The 26,361-nt window shown below is 39.7% G+C and overlaps 2 protein-coding genes across 3 annotated transcripts in view; one reads left to right on the top strand and one right to left on the bottom strand.

The window, feature by feature from the left end:
• alg2 (ALG2 alpha-1,3/1,6-mannosyltransferase) overlaps positions 1 to 15,780 on the top strand; it is a 92,407-nt gene extending 76,627 nt beyond the window's left edge. The window contains exons 1-3 of one of the 2 annotated variants that reach the window (XM_056249454.1): positions 10,475 to 10,589; positions 11,247 to 11,572; positions 13,979 to 15,780. In XM_056249454.1, coding sequence (XP_056105429.1) covers positions 11,264 to 11,572; positions 13,979 to 14,878 — 1,209 coding nt within the window. In that variant the 5' untranslated portion in view covers positions 10,475 to 10,589; positions 11,247 to 11,263 and the 3' untranslated portion in view covers positions 14,879 to 15,780. Of the gene's footprint in view, positions 1 to 10,474; positions 10,590 to 11,246; positions 11,573 to 13,978 lie in introns of those variants that run through there. The other variant, XM_056249455.1, reaches the window with a different exon arrangement.
• Positions 6,878 to 10,256, bottom strand: sec61b (SEC61 translocon subunit beta). Its single transcript, XM_056249456.1, has 4 exons — positions 10,106 to 10,256; positions 9,347 to 9,444; positions 8,944 to 9,048; positions 6,878 to 7,231 (listed from the first exon to the last, which is right to left on the bottom strand). Exons 1-4 carry the CDS (start codon positions 10,106 to 10,108, stop codon positions 7,144 to 7,146), a joined length of 294 nt encoding a protein of 97 aa, XP_056105431.1. The 5' UTR covers positions 10,109 to 10,256; the 3' UTR covers positions 6,878 to 7,143.
• Positions 15,781 to 26,361: the final 10,581 nt, after the last annotated feature.

Here is a 26,361-nt window from a genome sequence, read left to right as displayed (position 1 = left end):
CACTTTATTAAAGGGGTCATATAATGGTACATGCACTTTTACAAGTTGATTGTACTGAAATGTGTGTTGGCAGTGCCTGTACACAACCATCATAAAATGATAAAAATCCATCCAGTGTTTTTGTTTTAATCTCCTTATATGTTTTCCCCTGCCTCAAATCAAGCCGTTCGACCGTGTGACCTCACACGGTCGGAAGCCCCTCCCACGATTGTTGATTGACATGAGCGTTTCAACACAGACCCGCCCTCGCTCGTGAGGGAGCTGTCAATCATAGTCCGCGCGGACCGGCGCGGTCATTGTTTATATGCTGGAGCACTGTCTATGAGCAGAATGGCGTCTAACGGTCTAAGCGATTGTGGTGTTCTGTTCTTGGGTGTAATAACGAACACAGCAGTCATTTTAATGTTCCTAAATCCGAACCGCTGAAGACCCAGTGGCTGAGTTTGTTTTCGAAGGAAATATTCCCCACGAGCAACGTCAATGCTCTCATGTTTGCGCGAATCATTTCACACACCAGACTGCTTTATAAACGAGGATCAGTATAAAGCTGGATTTGCTAAGAAGCTGCTCATGAATAAAGGATCGGTACCAACTATTGGTGTTCCTGCTGAATCTCCAGAAGAACGGAAGTGAGTGTAACGTTTTATTAAAGTCCCCGTGAACCGGAAGTTGCAAACGACTTTTCTCCAGTGTTGTGACGTATTTCCGAGAGAAACGGAATACTAAATGAGGCAAAATGGTGGGCGTGGCTTTTTTCCCAACTAGCACCTGTTTGGATCTAGAAAAGTAGGTGTTTTCATTCAGCCTGTCTACTGTCAGTTGGAGGGGCGTGATTACGGATGTTAAGAAGACGCCCAAACCGTGAAACCTACGTCATCAGGCAAGGTCCTCCAACGCAGAGGGGAGGGGAAATTTCAGATTTTGATGAAAGATTACGAAGCCAAAATTTTTTTTTGTGTGGATTGACTTGCATGGATGAATTGTTCAACACAAAACGATCAATTTAGGCAAACAAAGTAAGTATGGTCAATTTTGAATTCATGGGGACTTTAAACTTTATATTAATATATTAAATAATCTTTGCAAATCGCTAGCTGCACGCTTCACAATGAATGTGTCTAAGGTTTACACTTAGGGTACATTACGCCATGTTTTCTATGTATGATGTTCTCAATATAATTCATAATCCCACGTTTATACTGAACAACGCGTTATGGTTATTGTGTTATTGTGTTCAAACGGTGTACGCACAGAACAGAGAGGCGGGGTGAGCAAAGCTCATTATCATTTAAAGTCATATGCACTGAAACGGCGTGCTGAAAACAGAGCTGTTTTTGACCAGGTAAAATAAGTGTTTTCTTACAATACTAACGAGAATTTTTAATTAAAGTATATTACAAACTTTTAATTTAGACCCTAAAGAATCATATTAGCTTGTACAAAAATGGCATTATGACCCCTTTAAGTTAAGTCAACTGATCACTTTTTACAGAGCAGAGTATTCTGATTGATGAACATATTTTACTATATATAATTTATATATATATATATATATATATTTTTTTTTTGTACTTCAGATGTGAATGAGATTTTATAGTTTGAATGTGACGCAAAAAAAACACATAGTACCGCAAAGCGTTTTTTCTGTTGCAAACACAAACAACGTACAAAGCAGCCAGTGTAGAATGATTACCAAACAAATGACTCTTATTATATGGTTCTTTTAAGTGAATCAAAAAACATACAGCATGACCAGTGTAGTCCGATTGACGAACAAATTATTCTTATGAGCCCATTCTTTTTAGTAAATCAAAACATACAGCGCAGTGTCTGATTACCCAACCTGATCTCATGGGAAATTGTAAAAAAAGTTACAGGGTGGTGATTTTATATGAATCACGATATGAGTCGTACAAAAACATTATTATTAAAAAGAAGTAAACATGAAGGTTCCCTAACCCCACCCCTAAAACATATTACTGGGGCATAAGCAGATCATACAAAAACGTACGAAATTGCCATAACAGTAGCGGGTGGAAAGACTCCAAACCATTTGAATGAATCAATAACAAAGTCTGCTTCACGAACAAATGACTCTTATGAGCCAACTCTTTTAATGAATAGTTCAGTCAATTAGTTTAAAAAGACTGGCAGTTATCAGTTTTAATCAGTATCATGAATCCTTCACTTAATTGAATCAGAGAATCAGCATCTGACTCACTGAACTGAATATGTATCAAAATGTCAAAATGAAGACAGATTTCTGTCATTATATATAAGCAATGTCAGCAATGATACATACTCAGTGTTCCTCTTGTGTGTGTGTGTGTGTGTGTGTGTGTGTGTGTGTGTGTGTGTGTGTGTGTGTGTGTGTGTGTGTGTGTGTGTGTGTGTGTGTGTGTGTGTGTGTGTGTGTGTGTGTGTGTGTGTGTGTGTGTGTGTGTGTGTGTGTGTGTGTGTGTGTGTGTGTGTGTCTCAAAGGACCTCAGTAACTTGGTGTAGCCTTAGTGTAGGATCAATGGCCGCTGTCTCTCCATTCCACGCTTTATCAACCATATGATCCATTAAAACCAGGCACTCTACTAGCACGCTTCCCTACACACACACACTACCATCCTGAAGCTGCTGCTCTTCTCCCGCCATTCCACACCAGTTGTCCGCTCTGGCTCCCTGAGGAGAGTAGGCAATTCCAATACGGCTCAAACTCATTGAGCCATACGCCCAGTTACACTGCCAGACACACACACACACACACACACTCGGTTTACACGAGGCAGAAATGGACAGAGACAGAGACCGAAACAGAAATACACCCAAACATCAGAAGCGCACAGATCAAAGAGACAGATTACTAATGGAGGCCAACAATCAGCTTTCTTTTTGACTTTAAACACTTATCACAGATTTGGTTTGAACCACGGGTGAAGGTGTGATAACCACAAAGTCTCTGTTATATGGGCGATTCTTCAATAAGAGGACAAAATAGAGAAAAAATATAAAATAAAAAAAAATCTACTTTGAAAGGATGCTATAGCACTGTAAGCATTGTAATGAATTTAAACTTTTTAGTGTCTACTCACTTAACCTCAGGTGTTGAAATCTTCTTCTTTTTTTCTTTGGATTTTGGAAGTTTTCCTTCGCAGTAAATTTTAAAAAGTGTTTAAATCAGGGAAATCATACGTCAAAATTTTATTTTCCAAAGAACCTTGACATATTTTCATTTAGCGATTATGTGTACATTTTATGTGATAAATAAATACAAATGTTAAAATTCACTGTCACCAATTTTGATGTCATCACCATCATGCCAAGCATTCTAGAAAACAATTTAAAAGAATATTTAGTAATTAAAGTTATTGAGTTATTTTAGATATAGATAAACTGTTTCGTTTATGTTAAAACAGTTATCAAATGTCCTGGAATATCTGAAAATACTTCATTTTCTTCAAACTGTCACTATATACTGTCACATTTATAGTGACGGTTTGAAGAAAATGAAATATTTTCAGATATTCCAGGACATTTGATAACTGTTTTAACATAAACGAAACAGTTTGAAAAAGTCTAAATGTTTTATGTGAGCAGACACGTGAATATTTAGGGAAACAATTCTAAGATCATTATGTATTTCAGTGAATCTCCTTAGCACATATGAAATTCATGATAAGTAAGTACAAAAGATGTAAGAATGCAGGAGGCTCACTTCCCACAGACAAGGAGTGGCTTGCCACTGCTCTTGTTCTACTTATGCAAATGCCACCGTGTCATCACCTCCGGGCTATTACAAAGTCATCCTCACAAAATGTCTCTTTCAAGAAGATAAACCGCACTTGTCAGTTTTTATTTCACATCACATGTATCATAGTGTGACAATAACATGTCACAGATACTGCTCTGCTGTAATGTGCGACACACCTGGGTTGCTGTGCATGTGAATGCGATTCCAGAGTTACAAATAACTACTGAAATATCCAAGGTATGAATCGGGTTTTGTTTTGACAGAATGGTGTAAAGTGACCAGATTTAGACGAGCATGACCTGGCCTGTTTACACCTGGTATTATCATCCATCTTGACTCTTGAGTGTTCCATTTCAGGAACGTGTGTGTTTTGCCAAATTTTGATATCTTACTTTCAATGTTCAAAACCGTAGGTTTAGCACAATGGATGACTGACAGTTGAGTAGGCGGACTTTTAATCAACAACACATTAACATTTACACTACAAATGCGATGTCGTAATGGGGGTTTTTACCTCCAATTTGGTTTGAGTCATCGGATCACAAAGCGTTTTGGACCCCGTTTAGACCTGACCACTCCCTCAACTTTCTTGTTCCAGTATTACACAGAATTTCCCCAAGTGGAAGGGTCCACCATACCAACTTTTAGGGGGCGGGGGCAAACTGCACTCTTTCCTGAACCACATCCTCTGAAAATGAGCTAAACCTGCATTTCCACCTTGACTAGCGACTGCCAACCTGGGGTTTCCAAACTGATCCGCTCCACTTCTGGTTTCCTCCACATCACTCCCTTTCTCTCGAAAATAATTGTGTTCTAATTTTGATTATAACAAGTTAAAAAACTTATACAGAGAATGTGTTGAAAGTGATATCACTGAAGTAAAGGGGTGAATGTTTGTGTGTCCTCTGAGGAAAGAAAAAGTCTGGTAATATGTGTATGTGAGAGAAATAAAGAAGAAAGGAAGAGGTATCTGCATAGAAAATGAGCCATGCGGCCTTAAAAAACTGAAAGCATTGAGCTTCTGCATGCAGCTGTTGTTGGTGATTTCTGTGAGTGTCTTTTCTCCGGGGCTGTCCCTCTACACAGGCAGTGGTTAGAAGTCAGGAAATGGTTACAAGAAAAAAAAAAAATGAACAGAAAAAAACTCTGAATCTCGAGGTGTGAACACGCTCACCCAGACACGTTTTCAAATTTCAAAGAAATTCAGTGTGAATTTCAGTGACTTCCTCTAGTCCTTGAATATGCAAATAGACCCATATCCATGTCAAAATAAATATATAGTAAAAACACTAATGGTGCAATATATGACAAATAAACATGAAAAGTATATATTTTAAAAATAGTCAAAATATTTAAAAAAATGTATTTAAAAACAATAAATAAAATGCTTTTAATATAAATACATTTATAATCACTCTTTTTTGTTTTTGTATCTGGAGCAGATTATTGTATGTTAATGCATTAGTCATAAACACTGGATCTCAGCCTAAAGTAGCACATAGAGCCCAGTAGACAACAATTAAAACACACTCCATGCAATCTCTATCACACACACACACTCAAATGCAGCACTCCTTGCCCATATGGATCCATTTTTCAGATGATACTGAATAATTCTGAGTGTGTTGTTAGCTGTTGGGATTAGAATGAACCAGAGGGAAACCTTACTCTCAGTTAGGACATGAATAATGAAGATCACAGACTTAAACTCGCACACACAGAAACAGAGAGGCTGTTTAACCTATTAGAGTGGGTCACAGCGCCTCCTACAGGATCATTTCATGCTGTCGGGTGAAGATTATGATTGACGTTCGTATATGAATACGCGCCCGCTAACAACAGCTAAATCGCTACTGCGCCTTCAGTTTTATGTCCGTTTGTGGATATTATCAGCAAAAACAATTTAGCACAATCTAGAATAGACATTCTGAGGGATATTCATTTGTGGGTGAAGTATTCCTTTAGCAAATTGTATATGCCATGAACTGAGGTAAATGACATGAACAGGCCTGTTTGATTCTGAACATGCCTAAATTATGTGTAACAGGCTCTATAATCCCGTAGGTCATTAAATATACAAAAAATAGAACATTTAATTTAGATGTTTTGACAAACATGTATCTCAGTGTTGCAAATGGAAGGAATGCTTGTCTATTTTTAAGTGAAGAAGATTTCTGTTAAACTGAGGCTAATTCATGTATCTTTCAGCCAAAAGATAAGCCATATGGAATCCCTCATGAATTCAAATAGCATGAATTTTATAATTCTACTAATCAGTACAGTTTTATTGGTCACTTGCTTTGGCTTTCCTTCAAACAGTTCTTGCATCCGCCACAACTCCTTCCCTGAGTTTCACAAACGAAGACTAAAATGCATGTTTGAGCTGTTTTAACTGAAAGCAACTTGCACTGACATATCTTAAAATATGTCAGTGCCATTGTTTTGTCTCAAGGTGCACACCAGTAATGTTTTTTTTTCTAAGGCACATTTATAAAAGCTATATAAATGTCCTAATCGAACTAAGAACTAGTTCAGGCTTAGTCTAAGCCCTTATTTATGTTCAGATACAACTCAATCCCTTCCATTACAGGCTGCAAATTAAACCTGCCCACTTTCTGAAAAGAACTTATGAGGAGCTCAGATGCGAAACTCTATGCAGTTTCAGATTTTCTGGCTTCTGGGGTGCTGAGAAACCCATCATTTCAATGACTGAAAGAATCTAACCATTTACAACAGATTAGGAATATATAATTGCTATTTTAAAGCAAAGCCACACATTGTGCTGTTTTAAAATATAAATTAACACCTGATTTAAAGAAATTTCTTATTCCCTTTTTATATAATTTTGTGAGCTTGGCAGGGCAAGATTTTGTTTTTGCACAGGCACGGTTGATTTAGTGTTGATAGGACATGACTGTAAGCTCAATGGAATTGGAATAATAGCACACCTATTACGTCACGTTCAGAGACTGGTGGAGCCAAAACAGCTCACACAGTAACGGCACGTCTGGAATGCACATTTGCATACAACCACTTTTTATCCCACAGACTGGAGATGTGCTAATTATGCTCTGTGATGCAAATCAGACCCTCTGGTTTTTTCCCTTAGTGAAAATGAAAGAAAAACAATGGTGACAAGTTTTACAGCATTTTATTGTACAATTTTACATATTAGTTTGTACAAAGGTTTAACAAAAAAGATGTCCTGATCTGGTGGAAGGAGGGCAAGCTGAGGGTTTGTAAATTACCAAACGGTTGTAGTGGCTGGGTAAACTTGAATGGGGTTGAAAACCCTTTGAAATTGAGGTTTTAATGAAGGAAAAGGTGTTGATGGTCAGAGTTTGGTCCAAGTCCAATGGCTTAAGATTCAGCGGCAGGCTTTAGGGTCCAGAGGTCATGCAGGTTTAGGAGCGTGTGTACTTTCCCCAGATGTGCAGCATGAATACAGATGCGATAAAGAGCAGACTCATCACCAAAACGGGTACTGGGCCACTGCAAGAAGGGGGAAAAGAAATAGATGGTATTACTGCCAGATCTCATTATGATCATTAAACAATTGGTAAGACAGAGGGACCCCTAGTGGAGGACAGACAGACTAAACTCAGTAACTAATTCTCAAATTTCAGAAGATCCTTGATTAGAATATGAGAGGAATTTAGATAAAGCTTGGCACAAACTTCCTCTCTGTGGGCCAATCGGGACTGCTCGTCTTAATCATGTGATAGAAGATGGTGTAATTAGGATTCTAAATGCTGGCGAGTAGGATACTGTTAACGAGCTAGGTGGAAAATGTGGGGCTTTATTAAAGCAGGAACTGACCATCCCCTGAGTCGCTAGGCAGCCGCGTAACCATGCCGACAGAAGGCCCACCCCTCAGGCTTTAATTGATGTGACCTTTTCCAACGGAACTTTAATTAAGCTCAAAACACACAGACACACACACAATCTAAAGAGTGAAAAAGACTTCACTCATAACTCCAGACTCTCTAACTCTAAGAGACTCTTGACTGTAAATACAGCCACTGTAACCACACTCAAATCCATTCTGACATGCTCGGATAATTCCTACATATTGAATGAACAGATGTAACATTACAAATCTAGAACCGCTCTTTAAATAAAAAAAGGAGAAATTGCTGTAGATGAACAGACTATAACAGAAGTTAGTTTCATTGAGAGAGCCTGTAAATACAGGCGCACACAGCTGTAGGAGGGGAAACGGCAGGGGAGACATCAAATAAAGACGGAGGTTGAGCCCATGAGGCCAATTTCCTGTCGTTAAAATTTCATGTTTATCCTTATAAATGCTAAACCTCTCAGAACCCTCTGCCCGTCCCTTTCGTGTCACTTCCTGTTGAGCTGAGGGGATGAATTAAAAATGAGCGTCTGTGTTGGTTCTCTGCACATTAAGTACCTCAAATCATCACCTTTTCTTATTTTGTCCTTAAATCAAGCAATAAAAATGTCTAGCATGATTTCCTAGCTTGTGGTTTTATTATGATTTTTTTAAAGTCATAATAACAAGCGATAAAAAAGGAAATGAATATTACATAAGATTTTTCTTGTAATAAGAAAAAACTGATATCAACATTGGCTGATTATACCTGTATTTTTTTTTTATTGCTTCATTTCTGCAGTCTATTTTCAAATACATGCCGGTTATATATTTGAATAACTGAATAATAATTATATATAATAATGTTACTAAAAGCACTATTTATATGAACATTTCTAATAAACAAATAAATGTAATTTTCAAACAATGTTATTCATGTACATACACTCGGACTCCCATTCAAAAATGTTGGGGTTTTGAAAAAAGTATCTTATGTTCACCAATGCTGCATTTATTTGATCAAAAATACAGTTATACTGTGAAATATTATAACAAATCATAGTAATCTTTTTCTATTTTAATAGATTTTAAAATGTAATTTATCCCTGTGATTACAAAGCTGAAGTTGTGCCACTTAATATTTTTGTAGAAAACTTGATACATTTTTTCAGGATTCTTTGAATAAAAAGTTAAAAAGAACAGAATTTATTTTAAATAGAAATCTTTTGTAACATTATACATGTCTTTACTGTTACTTTTTATAAATGCAATGCATCCTTCCTGAATAAAAGTATTCTTTTTTTTATATATATATTTTACTCTCTCTTTGGGTAGAAAGAGTTCTAAATCCTTCTGCGCGAGTACTCACACTTTAAGTCCCGGTGAGTCCTCAGTGTAAAAGCGCCACATCCCTCCTGTGCCAGCTGATGCTGTGGATCTGCCTCCGCTACGTGCGCCACTGCTAGGGGCTTTCCTAATAAGAAAATATGCTTTAACATTCAAGACAAATAAAAGTGTCAGATATTATCAAACACTAAAATTAAATTAAAATGCCAACCAACTGATAAGAGCCTGACTATCAGTTCAGTGAGCAACTAAATCATACCCTGACGGTGTCAAATTCACAGGACAGACATTAAATAGAGACTAATGATGGTCAACTGTCACTTACAGAGGTCAGAATAAACAATAACACTCAGGTCTGCTGATCAAATCACAGGAACACTATTAGATCCAGCTTGATGGTGCAACTGTTCTTGCAAGGTTCTTACCTCTGTCTGGCTGAGGTGCCGGCAGCGCGGGGGGCCACGGTCTTACTCGGGGAACGGCTGGAGGCACCAACATTTGTTGCACTAGCTGCGGGACCAGGCTGAGATGACAGACAAATAAAGGACTTGGTACACCAAATGCACAGTGATTGACTTAATATGACTTCTGGCACAAACAGAAACTTGTGTATGTGTAAACATGCTACAGTAAGAACAATAAGTTAATAATGCTATAGTAGACCTTAAATGGCTGATAAATCCCACCAAGATAAAATAAATATATATATATATATATATCTTATGTGAGGATGATAAAATATTTTTTAAAAGATATAGATCACTAGATGTTCAATCCAAGATAATAGTGAGATAATGCCACCTAGACTCAATAGTACAAGATAGTATCCATGGTAAAAGAGTGGACCAGATTTAGACTGAGGGGGTCCAAAAGAGAGCCACGTCTCCCAAACAAATGCGCTGATTGCAGCTAGTGAGCAAACCAACCCACAAACTGCATTGAATCGTCTAGCACAACAAGACTTAATACTATTCAAAACCCCACTGCTAGTAATTGAAACTCACATGCGATTAGCTACTAAGCAATTAAATGGTAAAACTGAGTAGACTATTCCAAATAACGGTAACGTTACGTTATTAGAAAGCATGACTGGCTAGACAGCTAGCAATCCAGATATGACTAATACGCGCAAAACATTTAATATAAAGCTCCACATCTACGAAAAGCTGGATTAAGAACCTTACCATTTTGTTTAATAGTGTATGTTTCAGGAGACTGCGGGTAAAATAATGAATAAGTGACTGTCTCTATAACTGAACTCCAGCCGATCCAGACAACTACAAGAGAAAGACTATTGATGACGTCTCGCTGAGAAGGCCACGACAGCCATCTAAAGGACCCCAATAGGAGCCAGTAGAGCGCCTGACCGGAACTGTGATCTTGCGTGTTACTTTAAACGCAATTTGGATTCGTTTGTAAACCTAATTTGATATAAAACGTTCAAACCGTCCCGAATAAAGGTAACTAAAATCAGCGAATGCAGCTCAGCTTCTAAATGTATTTTGTGAAAACCCAAAGGCGGTAGAAGAGAGTGCAGTGACGTGTCGCGTGCAATTGATGATGTGTACAGAGTAGGGCAGACATTTTGGCTCAATCAGGAAGCCAGTTTCACTAAATCGCGAACTTTGAGCTATATTTGATCATTCATACAGACACCTGACGGTAAAGGTACGCATTTTCTCGCCTCAATGTTTTTTAAACATTTTACTGTAAGCACAATTTGAGTTTGTGTAAAGAAAATATGATGTTTTATGTGCTTTGTGTGCAATGTTGTCACTACTTAGTATGTAGCAGGGTATATACTGAGTCTAGACTTACTGTATAATGTATAAGAATGAATATGGATGTTTTCCCAACTTTGATTTGGCGTATCGCACTTGTTTATAGATATCTGCAGACATTTAATGATGCAGGACTGCTGTAATAATATACAATAGAAGGCATTAGAGTTTATGACAGATGTCCCAGTGACATGGACACGTGAACGTGCACAGAGACGTGGGCGCGCTCTGGCCTGTTGTAACATCGTAGAGACATGAGATACTTGATGTAATCAAGGCTAAGATGTGATTAGATTAATCATCTGATAAAAACAATGGTAACTTTATAACCATACTTTGGGAACAAATGTGTACTCAGAAGTGAGCTAAATCTGACAAAAAAAATAGATGTCTATGAAATGTTGTCATTTAAATAAAGCAAATATAAGTGTATGTGTGATAATTATAGGTTTTGTGGAAAAAGAGTAACTGGAAAATCTAGTTGCTTTGTGTTGAGCTTAAAAATGAGGTGTAACTGTCATTTGACCACCTTTTGACTCAACAGGTTCTGGTCAGAACAGGATGGTTCGGGTGGTGTTTCTGCACCCTGATCTGGGTATAGGTGGAGCGGAGCGTCTGGTGGTGGATGCAGCTGTAGCTCTGCGATCTCGCGGCTGCACTGTTCAGATCTGGACGGCACACTATGACCCCCAGCACTGCTTCTCTGAGACTCTCTCACCTGACCTGCCTGTGCTGTGTGTGGGCGACTGGCTGCCCACCAGTGTGTTTGGTTATTTCCACGCTCTCTGTGCATACCTGCGCATGATCTACCTAACTCTCTATCTTGTGCTCTTTAGTGGGGAGGAGTTTGATGTTATTTTCTGTGATCAGGTAACTACTAATGCTACTAAAACTAGCTACTTATTATCAGTGTTATGTTTGTATTGTTTATATACTACTATAGTATTTATTTTTGAATTAGATTTAATTTTTATATTTTCAGTTGTCAGTAAGTTTTAGTAATTATGGTATGTGCTTTTAACATTTTTTTATTTTTTTATTATTTAGCTTTAATATATCTTTATTTCAGTTTTAGTAATTTTAGTACTTCAACTTCAACTTTTTTATTTAAGTTAATTGCAAAGATAATACTTTTTTCATCTGAATTTTTATTTTATAGATTTCAACTATACTTTATTTCAATTACAATTTTTTTTTTTTTTTTTTTACAGTTTTAGTTAACAACAATTATCTGTGGTGGACAGTAACAGTATTTGTACTTTGTTACTGTACTTATTTTTCAAGTATCTGTATTTTATTTTCATTTAACTTCATTACATTCCAAAGCATATTATGTGACTTTTCCGCTATATTTCATAAAAAACATATCATTACTTGTTGTTTCGAACTGATATCTAGATATCAATCGCACAGAATCTGATAAGTGAACACACCCATGCTAAAGTTGACTAAAAAGAGGAATAAAAAATAATCTTTTGGAAATTGATCTTAATGCCTTAATTTAATAAATGAGGAAAAATCCAACCTTTAAGGACACCAATTTTCTTTGTTCAAGAAAGCAAATGTTCTTCCTTAAAATACAGGGGGCATAAGTCAGGACACCCCTATGCTAAATTCCCATAGAGGCAGGCAGATTTTTATTTTTAAAGGCCAGTTATTTCATGGATCCAGGATACTATGCATCCTGATAAAGTTCCCTTGGCCTTTGGTATTAAAATAGTCCCACATCATCACATACCCTTCACCATACCTAGAGACTGGCATGGTTGTATTTGAGTTAGCCTAATAGCTGGTTTGATTTGCATTGAGAAATGATCTTATGGAAAGTACCCCATGCCAGTCTCTAGGTATGGTGAAGGGTATGTGATGATGTGGGACTATTTTAATTCCAAAAGCCAAGGGAACTTTATCAGGATCCATAGTATCCTGGATCCATGAAATAACTGGCCTTTAAAAATAAAAATATGCCTGCCTCTATGGGAATTTAACATAGGGGTGTCCTGACTTATGCCCCCTGTATTTTAAGGAAGAACATTTATGTATTTACAATACATTTTTCATTGACAAAGAAAATTGGTGTCCTTAAAGGTTGGATTTTTCCTCATTCTTTTTAATTAAGGCATTAAGATTAATTTCCAACGGATGATTTTTTATTTTTAGTCAACTTTAGCATGGGTGTGTTCACTTATGCTAAGCACCGTATTCTCAATTCATCAATTCATCAACTCATTGATTGATTCAATGATCTGGTCAGAGTGAGTCTCTAGTTAAACTTTAACAACCGAATTCGTCAAGTCTGACCCAAAATAAGACAAGAGCCTGGAGTAAAGTGAAAGTGAGGTACTAATGACAAATTTTATTATTGTTTATTTTAAAATGTAATGTTGTCGTAAAATGACAATATTTAGCTTCTACATAACTGTAAGTTGTTTGTGAACTGAAAATGCCATAAAAATCATAAATGAATATTAAAAAATAATAATAGTCATAATTACTCATCTGGCAAGTCATCATCACAAAATTAAACCCAACAGAAGTCTTGTTTCATCTTGAAGAGGTTTATTTTGCAACAATGACTTCATGCATTCCCTGGGAATCAAACCCATGACTTTGGCGTTGCTAGAAAAGCCAAGAGACATAAAAACTAGCACAGTAGCACCATAGACACTGGTCAAATAAAATGTAGTGGTCATTATAGAGAAACATTTGACCACTCAGTGCTGCGATTGCCCAGTCAGAATTGAGTATTCCAGAGAGCCGTTCTCATCAAAATCCCTTTCAAAGGAAAGTCTGTTCACTCTGCGCCCCTATATTTGCAACGCCTCCGGGCAGCTATTTTGTGAATCCAATACCAAGCCCTATCTACTTGAATGGGGGAATCCTGAAATCTCAAAAACTGCTTGTCGAACTCACATCTAAATAACATATTTTAAATCAGCAACAGAATCGGACATGAACTGTGCCATAAATGTTGTTTCTTATGCTCAAATAGCATTAAAAAAAGCTTATTTCACAAGCTAGACCAGCCAATGCGCAGTCCTAAGCGCCAGTCTCAGAACACTTTCTGTAGAAACTGGAGCTTCTAACACCAGTGACGTGATGACTACCAATTGCCGATTGGTCCTTTTATTTAAAAGGCAGGACTTATTCCGCTATATTGCATGCTGCACTTTGCTCCCATTCATAAGTAATAGGAGTGCATATTAAAGTATTAAGTCTCTAAAGTCTTTGGTTGTCATCAAAAGCACCAGGTTTAATTTTATCTCCTATTTCCAGGTTTCAGCATGTATTCCCTTTTTACGTTTGGCACGTCACAGGAAGAAAGTCTTATTCTACTGTCATTTCCCTGACCAACTACTGACTCAGCGTCGCTCTGCTCTAAAGCGGCTATATCGCGGCCCCATCGACTGGTTTGAGGAACTGACCACAGGCATGGCCGATCGAATTTTGGTCAACAGCCAGTTCACGGCAGAAGTCTTCAAACAGACGTTCCCCAAACTAGCTGAGATCCACACCGACGTCCTCTATCCCTCTCTGAACTCTGCAGCTTTCAATGATGAAGTGGAGGATCTCAGCGGGCTGCTCCCTGAAGGGCGAAGCTTCCTCTTTCTGTCAATCAACCGCTATGAACGCAAGAAGAACCTGCCGTTGGCGCTGCAAGCGTTAGCGGTCCTGAAGGAGCGTCTGTCTACGGGGGAATGGGAGCGTGTGCAGCTTGTAATGGCGGGGGGTTACGATGAACGCGTGGTTGAGAATGTAGAGCACTACGAAGAGCTGCGCTCACTAGTGGCCTCTCTTGGCCTGGAGGACCATGTCACATTCCTGCGCTCTTTTTCAGACAAACAGAAACTGTCTTTGCTGCACAGCAGCACTTGTGTACTGTACACCCCCAGCAATGAACACTTTGGCATTGTACCCATTGAAGCCATGTACTCACGTTGCCCCGTTATTGCAGTTAACTCGGGTGGACCGCTAGAGTCTGTGGCCCATGACGAAACAGGCTTCCTCTGTGAACCCACCCCCGAGTGCTTCTCCGAAGCAATGCAGAAGTTTGTTTCAGACCCTAAACTCAAGCAGCGTATGGGACAGGCTGGCAGAGAGCGGGTACAGCAGCGCTTTTCGCTGCAGGCCTTTACTGAGCAGCTCTACAGTCATATCACCAACCTTACCCAATAACCAATTATGACATCATAAAGGCCACTCCGCTTCGGACCAGCACACGGATGCATCCTACCTGTCCGGTTGCCGTGGAGGGACTAATGAAAGTATGTCGTCACTAATGAAAGAAAAGAGCAGCAGGAGTTAACATGGCTTAAGAGTATAATACAAGCCTTGAAGAATGTGGAGCACTCGTCCGACCGAGAGGGTAATGAATTATTGTGCGCCAGCCACATTGATCAAGCTGGTCACTGCGAGGCCTGAGGACCGTATGTGTGTGCATTTTTTTATGCCGAAGGACCATTAGAGAGTTTCTCGGACAGAAATCGATAGAGAAGTTTCTGTGCCCTGCTCTGTTCACCAGTGTCTATGCTTTTGTTTAGTGATAACAATAGAGGATGTTACGAGTTATTAAAGTCTCAAACTAAAGATGCTCATAATAAGGTTGTTTGAGTAGAAAAGAAGTTTTCCTAGGACACTGAAGGTCATATGCTGTATTGGGTTTGAGGTTGTTACTGATTGTGTATCTCCTCATGCTATTGATACAAGACCAAAGCCCAGATTAAATGAGATGCTGTGTCGTGTTTGACTTTGTCATTTGAAGCTTTTCTTTTTTTGTATACATTGGATACAGACTGACCAGACAGAACAGTGGCCTATTTACTTCAAATTAAAACAGATCACTGTTGTGTTAACATTTTTTGTTTTATTTAATTTGACCAACCGTTTTGTATTTTTGAGCATTTTATTTTCAAATTTTCCAAAACCCCATTTTTGGGATAGTTAATCTAAAATGAAAATCCTTTCATTATTTAATCACCCTCATGTTGTTTCAAACTTGCATGACTAACTTTCTTCTGCTAAACAAAGAAATTTCAACTGTTTTTGTGCATATAATAAAATACGTTTTTTGGACCCCATTGACTTTCATTGTGTTCAAAATATTTTCTATTGTGTTCGACTGAAGAAAGAAAGTCATACAGGTTTAGAATGTCTTGATGGGAATTGGTGATGATTTAAGTCCATTTAATTCAGTGGTTCTCGATCTTTGTGACTCCTTTTTCCACAACAAGTACTTTTTCTGTAATACCAAAGCATTGTTTTCAAGTGCTGTTCTTCAACTATCTCACTCTTTTTAACCAATGCATTTACATGACTTTTAAAGTTATTCGTGATTTAATGGATATGGATTAAGAATAAGGATTTTAAAAATTATTAAATCCTTTGTTATTCACAATTTTTTCCCCATAAAATATTTTAGAGCTCAGCATAATCATAAAATGGGATAGTTCAGTTAAAACATATTTGTTTTTAAAATGCCCAGTGTTTTTATAATTTTAAAGCTGCAGTCCGCAGTTTTTCCTCTTCCTCGCCATCTCTGTTCGAAATCTGCAATCAACTTTACGTGAGTTGTAGTTCGACACCGCACAGCGCGGATGAACACAATGTTTGAGGAGACTGAGGCTGTCAGTCACCGTGCCGGTGTCGATACTGGCATTCAGAATCACAGATTATACTTTTTGGAAGTATGACCAACATAATCATTTTCACCGGAAAATGTCATCTGAACAAGTAAGAAACATCCACTTTTGTTCTGGTTCTGACATTGCAGTAAATCCGCTGATTAAATCTAAAAATCGCTTATCATATCACGCAAAACCGTGCAAATTATACTTTGTTCTCAAATTGTTAATGTTAACAACGCCAGCATTGCGTGACTACATGTATTGCCCTTCCCAGTCTCTTTTTTTTCTGTAGCCACTCCAAGGTCTGAACGAAGTCTTTTGTATTTTACAGCGGGTGAATCTGTTGTCACTGGTGATTGTCATTTGAACCTTTCTGGATCCGCCATCAAATTGATAACTTTAATTATATCAAGTGCTGTGAGAAAAGGCTATAAATCTCCACCTCCAACATCCTCACACGCAATATAGCCTACTAGCCGAGACTCCTTCTTTATGTGTACAGATGTGACGTAATGACGCAAAGACCACTGGAATTAAAAACATTATTACAAGCTTACCGTTTTGAATCGAGGTACGGCAAGCAGATAGCGTTGAACACTGGCTGGTTATGTATTTTCTCAAATATGTATTTTGGATCATTTTTAACCCAAAAAAAGCTACGGACTGCAGCTTTAATTATTTCAACATTTTTCCAGGTCTAGAAATCACAAATTCAAAATTAGACTACCTTGTATATTCAGGCTTTCCAAGACTGTGGGTGTTTTTCAAAGGATAGTGTTGTTGAGGAGGTGAATTAAAATAAGAAATATCTTGATTTTTTGTTGTTTTTGCTTATTTTAAAGTCTTATTTAAAATCATTTGAAATCATCTTGAGGCCCCCTTTGAAGTTTGCTAAGGCTTTTTAGTAGGCCATTGGCCCCTGGTTAAGAACCACTGCTTTAAACGACCTGTCCACTCATATGAAACACTGGATATCTGTGATAACCTCAGAGGTGAGCGCACTTGGGCTTGCAGCTAAATTAATAAAGGGGGATGGGGGCGGGTGTTTTTAAATAGGCTTTAATTCTGTATCGCAGACGGTCAGATATATTGCCTCGCTAGCGTCACATCCGTTTTGTTGGCAGTTTGGGAGCAGTTTTTGTTGCATTTCCTCATTAACACTCAATGCGTTAAAGATGAGGACCTTATTTTTAGCCTTGCGCTGATTGGGTTTTAATCATACATAAAAAGAGGGGTTATGGGGCCAGCGAACATGTAAATCAAGCAGGCACAATAACAAGGTCAGAATGCACAACCTTCAAACCTCTCGCTAGCACTGCCTGTGTTTGGGCTAAAGATACTTAGATATGAATCATTGAATAGGAGAATGGAGGAACGTTTTAGGTTTTGTTGTGCAGATGTGATGGACATGACCTGGCTGTAATTAACTGTTTTCATCAAGCCTGCACTCGAGAATACAATGAACGAGACATTGGGCTCCATATTGTTTGCTGCAATCGCACATGAATTAAAGTATGAGCAATACATTTTCTTCAAACTAGTTTTGCAATGATGTCGAAAAAGATTCATTAATTTATAACTGTGGTGTTTACTTTAAAAAGTAAGAGAAGAGTAAGAGAAATCTGCGTAAAACACAGACAACACTAATTCCCAGTTGAGCATTTGCTGATCAGTGGTAAATCTCATAGTAACAGCATTTGTTCCCAAAGAAGCGCATTGTAAAAAAGGAAGTAGGAATAATATCTTTCCCCTGATGGATACACGCAGACAGGAATATCTCTTAACTGTTTTGTATGACATATTAGTTTACAACCATTTGTATTCATAGCCTGTCTTTTGGTGTTTTCTTATATGAAACGCTTGCAAATTATGATTTCAAATTTTACAGCTTCAATAAAATATTCCATCACATTAGCATATATCTGGTGCGGATTATTGGTGCACTGTGAGGGGTGGGCTTTGATTTACATTTGTGGTATAAAACAAATAAAAATCTTGCTCCGTTTTTTTTAAATAGCAATCAATAACATCTCTCCATGGCAAGTTATGAGCAAAATGATAGCCTCAATAAAACCAGTTATTTATCGCCAAAGATAAAGAAACGTTACGTGTCAAATTTACAATAGACAATGGCCCCGTGCAGGAAGCTTAGGAAATTTGATTTCTAAGACTATGTCTATTAAATAACTAGTGTTATAGTGTATGACTGTTACATCAAATACATAAGGGAACATTTTTATTCCGGTGAAAGTGGCTTTGCGTACCATCGTAGCTTTGGATATCATTTGAACTTAGTAAAAGTTGACCCAGACAAGAACACAAGACCTTTATCCAACCCCTTTTATTTTTGCTTCCCTGTCCAGGTGTTTTGCTCTGATCTAGGAGTGCCATTTGTTTCTGGAGATGGTGTGTGTGTGTGTGTGTGTGGTTTGAGATAGAGAATGTGTGGTTGAGATGCTCATTGCCCTCAGTGATCCTGGCTGCTTTCCAGCCTTCAGTTGGCCCTTAATCAGCGAGCTGTCACTCAAACAGAGGGAGTGACACCGCGCATATTCACCAGTCACCTGGGACCCCCGATTAGACACTCAGCTACCCCCATCCGCCCTCCCTGGGCACAAAAAAACAACTCCCCTCAGAGTCAACTACACACACTCTTAGCAAACCAGGTTTTGTCCTACATACACACACTCTTGACTCCACTCTAGAAAGTGTTGAGTTGTGTGTTTACAGTAAATGTATTTTAATTGTAATCAGGAGGACTGATCGCGTGAGGCTGGCAGCGGTTGGCAGAGTGACAGTGATGCCAGCGAGCTCTCGGCCCAGCTGGAGATCAGCGCTCACCTGAGGAGGGGTCGCGTCAATCACCCATCCCGTCCTGCTTACCGAGCGCCCCCCGACACCGCCTATTTACCCTCAAACAAAAGCGCCGTTCAACTTGAAAGCGCTGTGCGTGTGAGCGGGTGTGTGTCGAGATGGCAGAATAGATTGAGCTGTCAGAGCAGTTGCTCAGAGGGAAGATTAATAACCAACACAAACAATAACGTTCCCGCCATCACCATAAATATGCTAATGACCGTTATCAATACAGCAGCTAATGGAAGCGCAGGAATTACAGAGACGGCCAAGAGAGAGGGCACGAGGGTTAGCCATTTATTCACAGACCGCTCTGATAAACCCACAGCGTGGCCCCTCAATAAAAGCACCCACCCTTAAAAGCTATCAGCGAGCGAGTAAAACAACACTTCATTGTGCGAGTGTGTGTGCGCAAATGAAGAGGTAAAGGAATATGCGTGCCAAGGATTTAATTAAGAGTCAACGGGGTGAGTGGAGCTGTTGGGTTGGGAGAGAGAAACTCAGTTGTTGAGATAATGACATTGTGGACTACTGACGTTTATTAGTAATCAGGCATCTGAGTTTTAGAAACTCAGAGAGGGGAAGAGAGAGATAACAACTTTTATACAGCAAAAAAAAAAAAAAAAAACGTAATCTGTAATTGTGTTTCCCATGATGGATGGTTGGAATTTTGTCTTGGTTTTCAGTAAAAATAGGCAATTTAAACAAATCTTAAAATAAAATGAAAGTCATATCAGGGCTATATTGTGAAAGCTGATTTTCCCCAACCCAAGCAATACTTAAAAAAATGTGTAATTATTTTCAATAAAGCATTGGCAATATATTGTTATACATATAAGCCAAAAAAAGTTGTTAAATGCTTAAAACCAGAACAAAATGGCAACTGAAAACAAGAACTTTTGCGTCTACAGACATTATGATATTGTTTAGCAGAAAACAAGACAAAAATCTTATTGAAAAAAGATATTTGGAGTCATCGATACATGTGCATGTTTGTTATTTTCTTTCTCTAACTTTTTGTAAAGGGCAACTTGGCCTTCCCCAGAGTTTTCAGGGTGATGATATTAATGGAGTGTTTTTAGTGGATGTGTATAGAAGCGTTTCATTGGAACAGAAGCTTCATTCAGGGTAATAAGGACATTGGGCACTATTCAAGAAGTGAAGACTCACACTGGCATTACACTTGATTAATATGGGCTAAGAGATGAAGTGATCTCGCAAATCACATTACTGAATATCCACAGTATTTGCCGTTTCCCCTTTTTTAGATTTGATAGGGGTGTGAATGGTTAAAAGCAAAGGAATGCCAAAAGAGTGCTAAGTCAGTGTGACTGAGTGGAGAATGGGAAAGAGGAATTATAGCTGAATGAAATACACAACTTTAACAAGTTCCAGAGGTGTGAATTAAGCACACTCTGATGGCTCTTAAACAGTGTGTAATTGCTAATTGGCTCATTACTGATCTATAATGGTTAATTGTGTTGTTGCAAATGGCCAGCTATCACTCAGATTCCCATGAGAGTGATGAAGGATATATGATTTTAATGACTCACTAAGCAGAGAGTTTACAGCTATTGTGAGTGTGACTGTGTGTGCTTGATAAAATTATTTAGTATCAGGTTTGCTCTGCAGAAGATCATAACTACACCATCTAGGCCATGAAAGCATTTTCCTCTATAGATACCCATTCAAAAGTAGCCATGTATTCTGTTGAAATGTTTTTTTTTTTTTAATTATATTACAGTAGAGATTTTACCAAAAACCTGTTCCCTTTAGAAGTTTAAAACAATGTTGTTTTTGTTAACTTAAAATATTAAAAATCATTTATGTTAAAGCTGCAGTCCGTAGCTTTTTTGGGGTTAAAAATGATCCAAAATACATATTTGAGAAAATACATAACCAGCCAGTGTTCAAAACTCTCTGCTTGCCGTAGCTCGATTCAAAGCGGTAAGCTTGTAATAATGTTTTTAATTCCAGTGGTACTGGTGGATTTCCGCAGGAGATTCAAGCATGTCTTTGCGTCATTATGTCACATCTGTACACATAAAGAAGGAGTTTCGGCTAGTATAGGCTATATTGCGTGTGAGGATGTTGGAGGTGGAGATTTAAAGCCTTTTCTCACAGCACTTGATATAATTAAACTTATCAATTTGATGGCGGATCCAGAAAGGTTCAAACGACAATCACCAGTGACAACTGGAGATTCACCCGCTGTAAAATGCAAAAAACTTCGTTCGGACTTCGGAGTGGCTACAGAAAGAAGAGGCTGCAACCGGACCCATGCGAAAACAAGGAGGATACATATCGGAAGGACATTACATGTAGTCACGCAATGCTTGCTTATGTTGTTAACATTAACAATTTGAGAACAAAGTATAATTTGCACGGTTTTGCGTGATATGATAACTTATAAGCGATTGTTAGATTTAATCAGCGGATTTACTGCAATGTCAGAACCAGAACAAAGGTGGATGTTTCTTAGTTCAGATGACATTTTCCGGTGAAAGTGATTATGTTGGTCATACTTCCAAAAAGAATAATCTGTGATTCAGAATGCCATTATCCACATCGGCGCGGTGACTGACAGCCGCACAATCTCCTCAAATATTGTGTTCATCCGCGCTGTGCCGTGTAGAGGGTGTTGAACTACAACTCACGTAAAGTTGATAATTCCGCGAATGACTGCAATTGCAGATTTCGAACAGAGATGGCGACAAAGAGGAAAAATGCCGGACTGCAGCTTTAATTGAAAATTTGTATATAAAAAATATTAAAAAAAGAATAAAAAATGTCAAAAGGACATTACTAAAACTTAAAGTAAAATGAATTCAAAATCTTAATAAATACACTAATAAAAAAATTATCTAATTAAAAAAATATATTTTTAATTGTAAAAGACTGTAAAAATGCGACAGTAAAAACCTGTTAATTGGTTAACGTTTGGCCGAGTCTCCTGTCAGAAAGATCTTCAACTCCCATCTCCGGCGGAGCCTCGACCGGATCCCAAGGGAGGCTGGAGATATTGAGTCCGAGTGGACCATGTTCTCCACCTCCATTGTCGAAGCGGCCACTCGGAGCTGTGGCCGTAAGGTCTCCGGTGTCTGTCGAGGCGGCAATCTCCAAACCCGGTAGTGGACACCGGAAGTAAAGGATGCCGTCAAGCTAAAGAAGGAGTCCTATCGGGCCTGGTTGGCTTGTGGGACTCCTGAGGCAGCTGACGTGTACCGGCAGGCCAAGCGGACTGCAGCCTGGGTGGTTGTGGAGGCAAAAACTCGGGCCTGGGAGGAGTTCGGTGAGGCCATGGAGAAGGACTATCGGCTGGCCTCGAAGAGATTCTGGCAAACTGTCCGGCGCCTCAGGAGAGGGAAGCAGTGCCCTACCAAAGCTGTTTACAGTGGAGGTGGGCAGCTGTTGACCTCAACTGGGTTGTCATCGGACGGTGGAAGGAATACTTCGAGGATCTCCAAAAATCCCGCCGTCACGTCTTCCATTGAGGAAGCAGAGGCTGAGGGCTCAGAGGTGGACTCGTCCATCACCCTAGCTGAAGTCACCGAGGTAGTCAAGAAACTCCTCAGTGGCAAGGCACCGGGGGTGGATGAGATCAGCCCTGAGTACCTCAAGTCTCTGGATGTTGTGGGGCTGTCTTGGCTGACACGCTTCTACAGCATCGCGTGGCGGTTGGGGACAGTGCCTCTGGGATGGCAGACCGGGGTGGTGGTCCTCTTTTTAAGAAGGGGGACCGGAGGGTGCGTTCCAACTACAGGGGGATCACACTTCTCAGCCTCCCTGGGAAAGTCTATGCCAGGGTACTGCAGAGGAGAATACGGCCGATAGTGGAACCTCGGATTCAGGAGGAACAGTGCGGTTTTCCTCCAGGCCGTGGAACACTGGACCAGCTCTATACCCTCTACAGGGTGCTGGAGGGTTCATGGGAGTTTTCCCAACCAATCCACATGTGCTTTGTGGATTTGGAGAAGGCATTCAACTGTGTCCCTCGCGGCGGCCTGTGGAGGGTGCTCCAGGAGTATGGGGTCCTGGGTCCTTTGCTAAGGGCTGTCCGGTCCCTGCACGACCGAAGCAGGAGCTTGGTTCACATTGCCGGCAGTAAGTCAGACTTCTTCCCGGTGCATGTTGGACTCCGGCAGGGCTGCCCTTTGTCGCCGGTTCTGTTCATAATTTTTATGGACAGAATTTCTAGGCGCAGCCAGGGGCCGGAGGGTGTCAAGTTTGGGGACCACACGATTTCGTCTCTGCTCTTTGCAGATGATGTTATCGTGTTGGCCCCTTCAGACCAGGACCTTCAGCATGCACTGGGACGGTTTGCAGCCGAGTGTGAAGCGGCTGGGATGAGAATCAGCACCTCCAAATCCGAGGCCATGGTCCTCAGTCGGAAAAGGGTGGCTTGCCCACTTCAGGTTGGTGGAGAGTTCCTGCCTCAAGTGGAGGAGTTTAAGTATCTTGGGGTTTTGTTCACGGGTGAGGGAAGGATGGAACGGGAGATTGACAGACGGATCGGTGCAGCTTCTGCAGTAATGCGGTCGATGTACCGGTCTGTCGTGGTGAAGAAGGAGCTGAGCCGCAAGGCGAAGCTCTCGATTTACCGGTCAATCTACGTTCCTACTCTCACCTATGGTCATGAGCTTTGAGTCATGACCGAAAGGACAAGATCCCGGATACAGGCGGCCGAAATGAGCTTTCTCTGCAGGGTGGCTGGACGATCCCTTAGAGATAGGGTGAGAAGCTCGGTCACTCGGGAAGAGCTCAGAGTAGAGCCGCTGCTCCTCCCCATCGAGAGGGGTCAGCTGAGGTGGCTCGGGCATCTGTTCCGGATGCCTCCTGGACGCCTTCCCGGGAAGGTGTTCCGGGCACGTCCCACTGGGAGGAGACCCCGGGGAAGACCTTGGACACGCTGGAGGGACTATGTCTCCCGGCTGGCCTGGGAATGCCTCGGTGTCCCCCCGGAAGAGCTGGAGGAAGTGTCTAGGGAGAGGGAAGTCTGGGCATCTCTGCTTAGACTGCTGCCCCGGCCCCGGATAAGTGGAAGAAGATGGATGGTTTATAGTAAGTTCCCATACTCATATGGAGAAAAACTGTAATAGATCTAACCTTACATTTTGTGTAGATTTTGTGTATTGTAAGTTGAACAAATCATCTTATACTTATAATTTACAGTGAAAAGTGAAAACTGCACATTTTAGAGTGGCCTTTTATTGTGGCCAGCCTAAGGCACACCTGTGCAATAATCATGCTGTCTAATCAGCATCTTGATATGCCACACCTGTGAGGTGGATGGATTATCTCAGCAAAGGAGAAGTGCTCACTAACACAGATTTAGACAGATTTGTGAACAATATTTGAGAGAAATAGGCCTTCTGTGAACATAGAAAAAGTCTTAGATCTTTGAGTTCAGCTCATGAAAAATGGGGGCAAAAACAAAAGAGTTGCATTTATAATTTTGTTCAATGTATATTAGTATTATCTAAGTTTGTGATGAACTTTGATTCATCGTGTGGCTTTTCTCTTTACCACTATAGCGTTATTATGTGGTTGTCAGTATATGTTAAAAGTATTTTATTTTAAGATTTTGTCTTTGTAATTTACCGTTTAATTGTGAAATTTAAAGGTTGTCCTGTAAATAACATGTTTACATTTTTGCTGTATTTTTTACAGAATTATTCTGGAAACCACAGCTGGCAGTTTTTTGTGCAAAAAATTAACAAATTTTGGTGTGAAATGGATATTTTCACTGTCTGCTGTCTTTGATGTCACAGCTCAAAACAACCAGCTACAGAACTGAAGACCCTTGAGTCCCAACTCTCGGCGGTCCTGTGCCAGCTGTAAGGGGTATACAGTCAAAGACCCAGAACCAGATATGAAGAATGAAGACCCGGAGTCAGAATTATAAAAAATTAAAGAAAAGTTTTACTGAAGATAGTTTGCATTTTCATCAGCAGAAGCCAGCTTCAAGACTCACACAGGAGTTCGTAGGCCGCCTCCCTTACAGTTACAAAGATCACAGCAGTTATACCATTTCCAAGGTCTAAGCTACGTCATTGCTTACAGGTTGAATGATTCTCATTGGCTAAGAAACATTAAAGCCTAAACAATTTAACACATGTGAGGAGATAGGGGTGCCTATCGCCATTAGTAAAGATAGTTGTCGTCCACTCATTGGATTTAGGCCTGTGGTGGCCTCGCAGGTTAGAGAAGGGCGCCGGGGTGTCTGGTCCGACCGTCCAGAACCTACATAGAATGTCATACGCACACACACACAAATAACAGACACTAGCAAATAACAGCTCCCATCAAGGCTGAAGAGAGTCTGAGCTCCTTATTATCAGTTAAGTATACCAAAACATACTGCTAAAACATTCACTCGTTTGGGAGAAAAACAGATCACTGGCATTTACTCCCAAGGAAGGAAATATACTGGAAAGAATACATTTTAATACAACAATTCAAGTTTGATAGTAACGCTCAATATAGCTTGACCATATGTCCAGCGAAGAATCATATGTGCCCACGCTGCCTTTAGGACCCTCTAACCTTTCTACTGATCCCAGAGAAAGAGACAAACGGCCTTGTGGGTTACGTGGCCTTCGTGTCCTGCGTGTACTACGTGCAATCTCAAAGTAAGATTGGAATGCACCTAAAAGAAACTGGTTACTTGCATCCATGCATTTAAGAAAATATAATTTCACAAGCACAAGAATATAAAAATTATTATGTGATAATGAATATATTTGATTATTGATTTTTATAAAGGAAGTATATAACCATTCAAAATGATATATGATTATATATGTATTTGAAGAGGCAAGGGATTTTGACCAACCCTTCAGTCCCCCGTTTTAGACCAATGTGGGGTCCAATACCGCCACGTCTGGTCTAACCAGTGAGGTCACTACGGAAGGGAGGAGTGGTGACGCATGCTCCCCTGACGGGTCACACTTGTCTCTTCACCTCGTCACGGACATGCTGGATATTAAAAATTCCAGTCCCCATTAAGAGGCTCTCCCACCTTCCACTCACAACAGGACATCAATGTCATTCTTCCTCAGTTTATCAGTCAGGTTAAAATTTTTATAAAACACATAACTGATTACGAAACAAGTACATATTTTTTCTCTGGAAGCCAGGCTAAATAAGCAAGCACTATTGCTGTATTCCTACTAGCATGGG

Source organism: Rhinichthys klamathensis, unplaced genomic scaffold (genome assembly GCF_029890125.1).
Source record: "Rhinichthys klamathensis goyatoka isolate OS25496 unplaced genomic scaffold, OSU_Roscu_1.1 h1tg000060l_1, whole genome shotgun sequence".
Classification (NCBI taxonomy): domain Eukaryota; kingdom Metazoa; phylum Chordata; class Actinopteri; order Cypriniformes; family Leuciscidae; genus Rhinichthys; species Rhinichthys klamathensis.
This window is presented reverse-complemented; position numbering and strand designations above follow the sequence as displayed.

What these genes read in the sequence shown, in the direction of transcription:
- sec61b (XM_056249456.1), bottom strand. An exon ending in GGCACCTCAGCCAGACAGAG is followed by an intron (nt 9,049 to 9,346) that starts GTAAGAACCTTG and finishes TTTTCTTATTAG; the next exon opens with GAAAGCCCCTAGCAGTGGCG. An exon ending in GACTCACCGGGACTTAAAGT is followed by an intron (nt 7,232 to 8,943) that starts GTGAGTACTCGC and finishes CCCTTCTTGCAG; the next exon opens with TGGCCCAGTACCCGTTTTGG.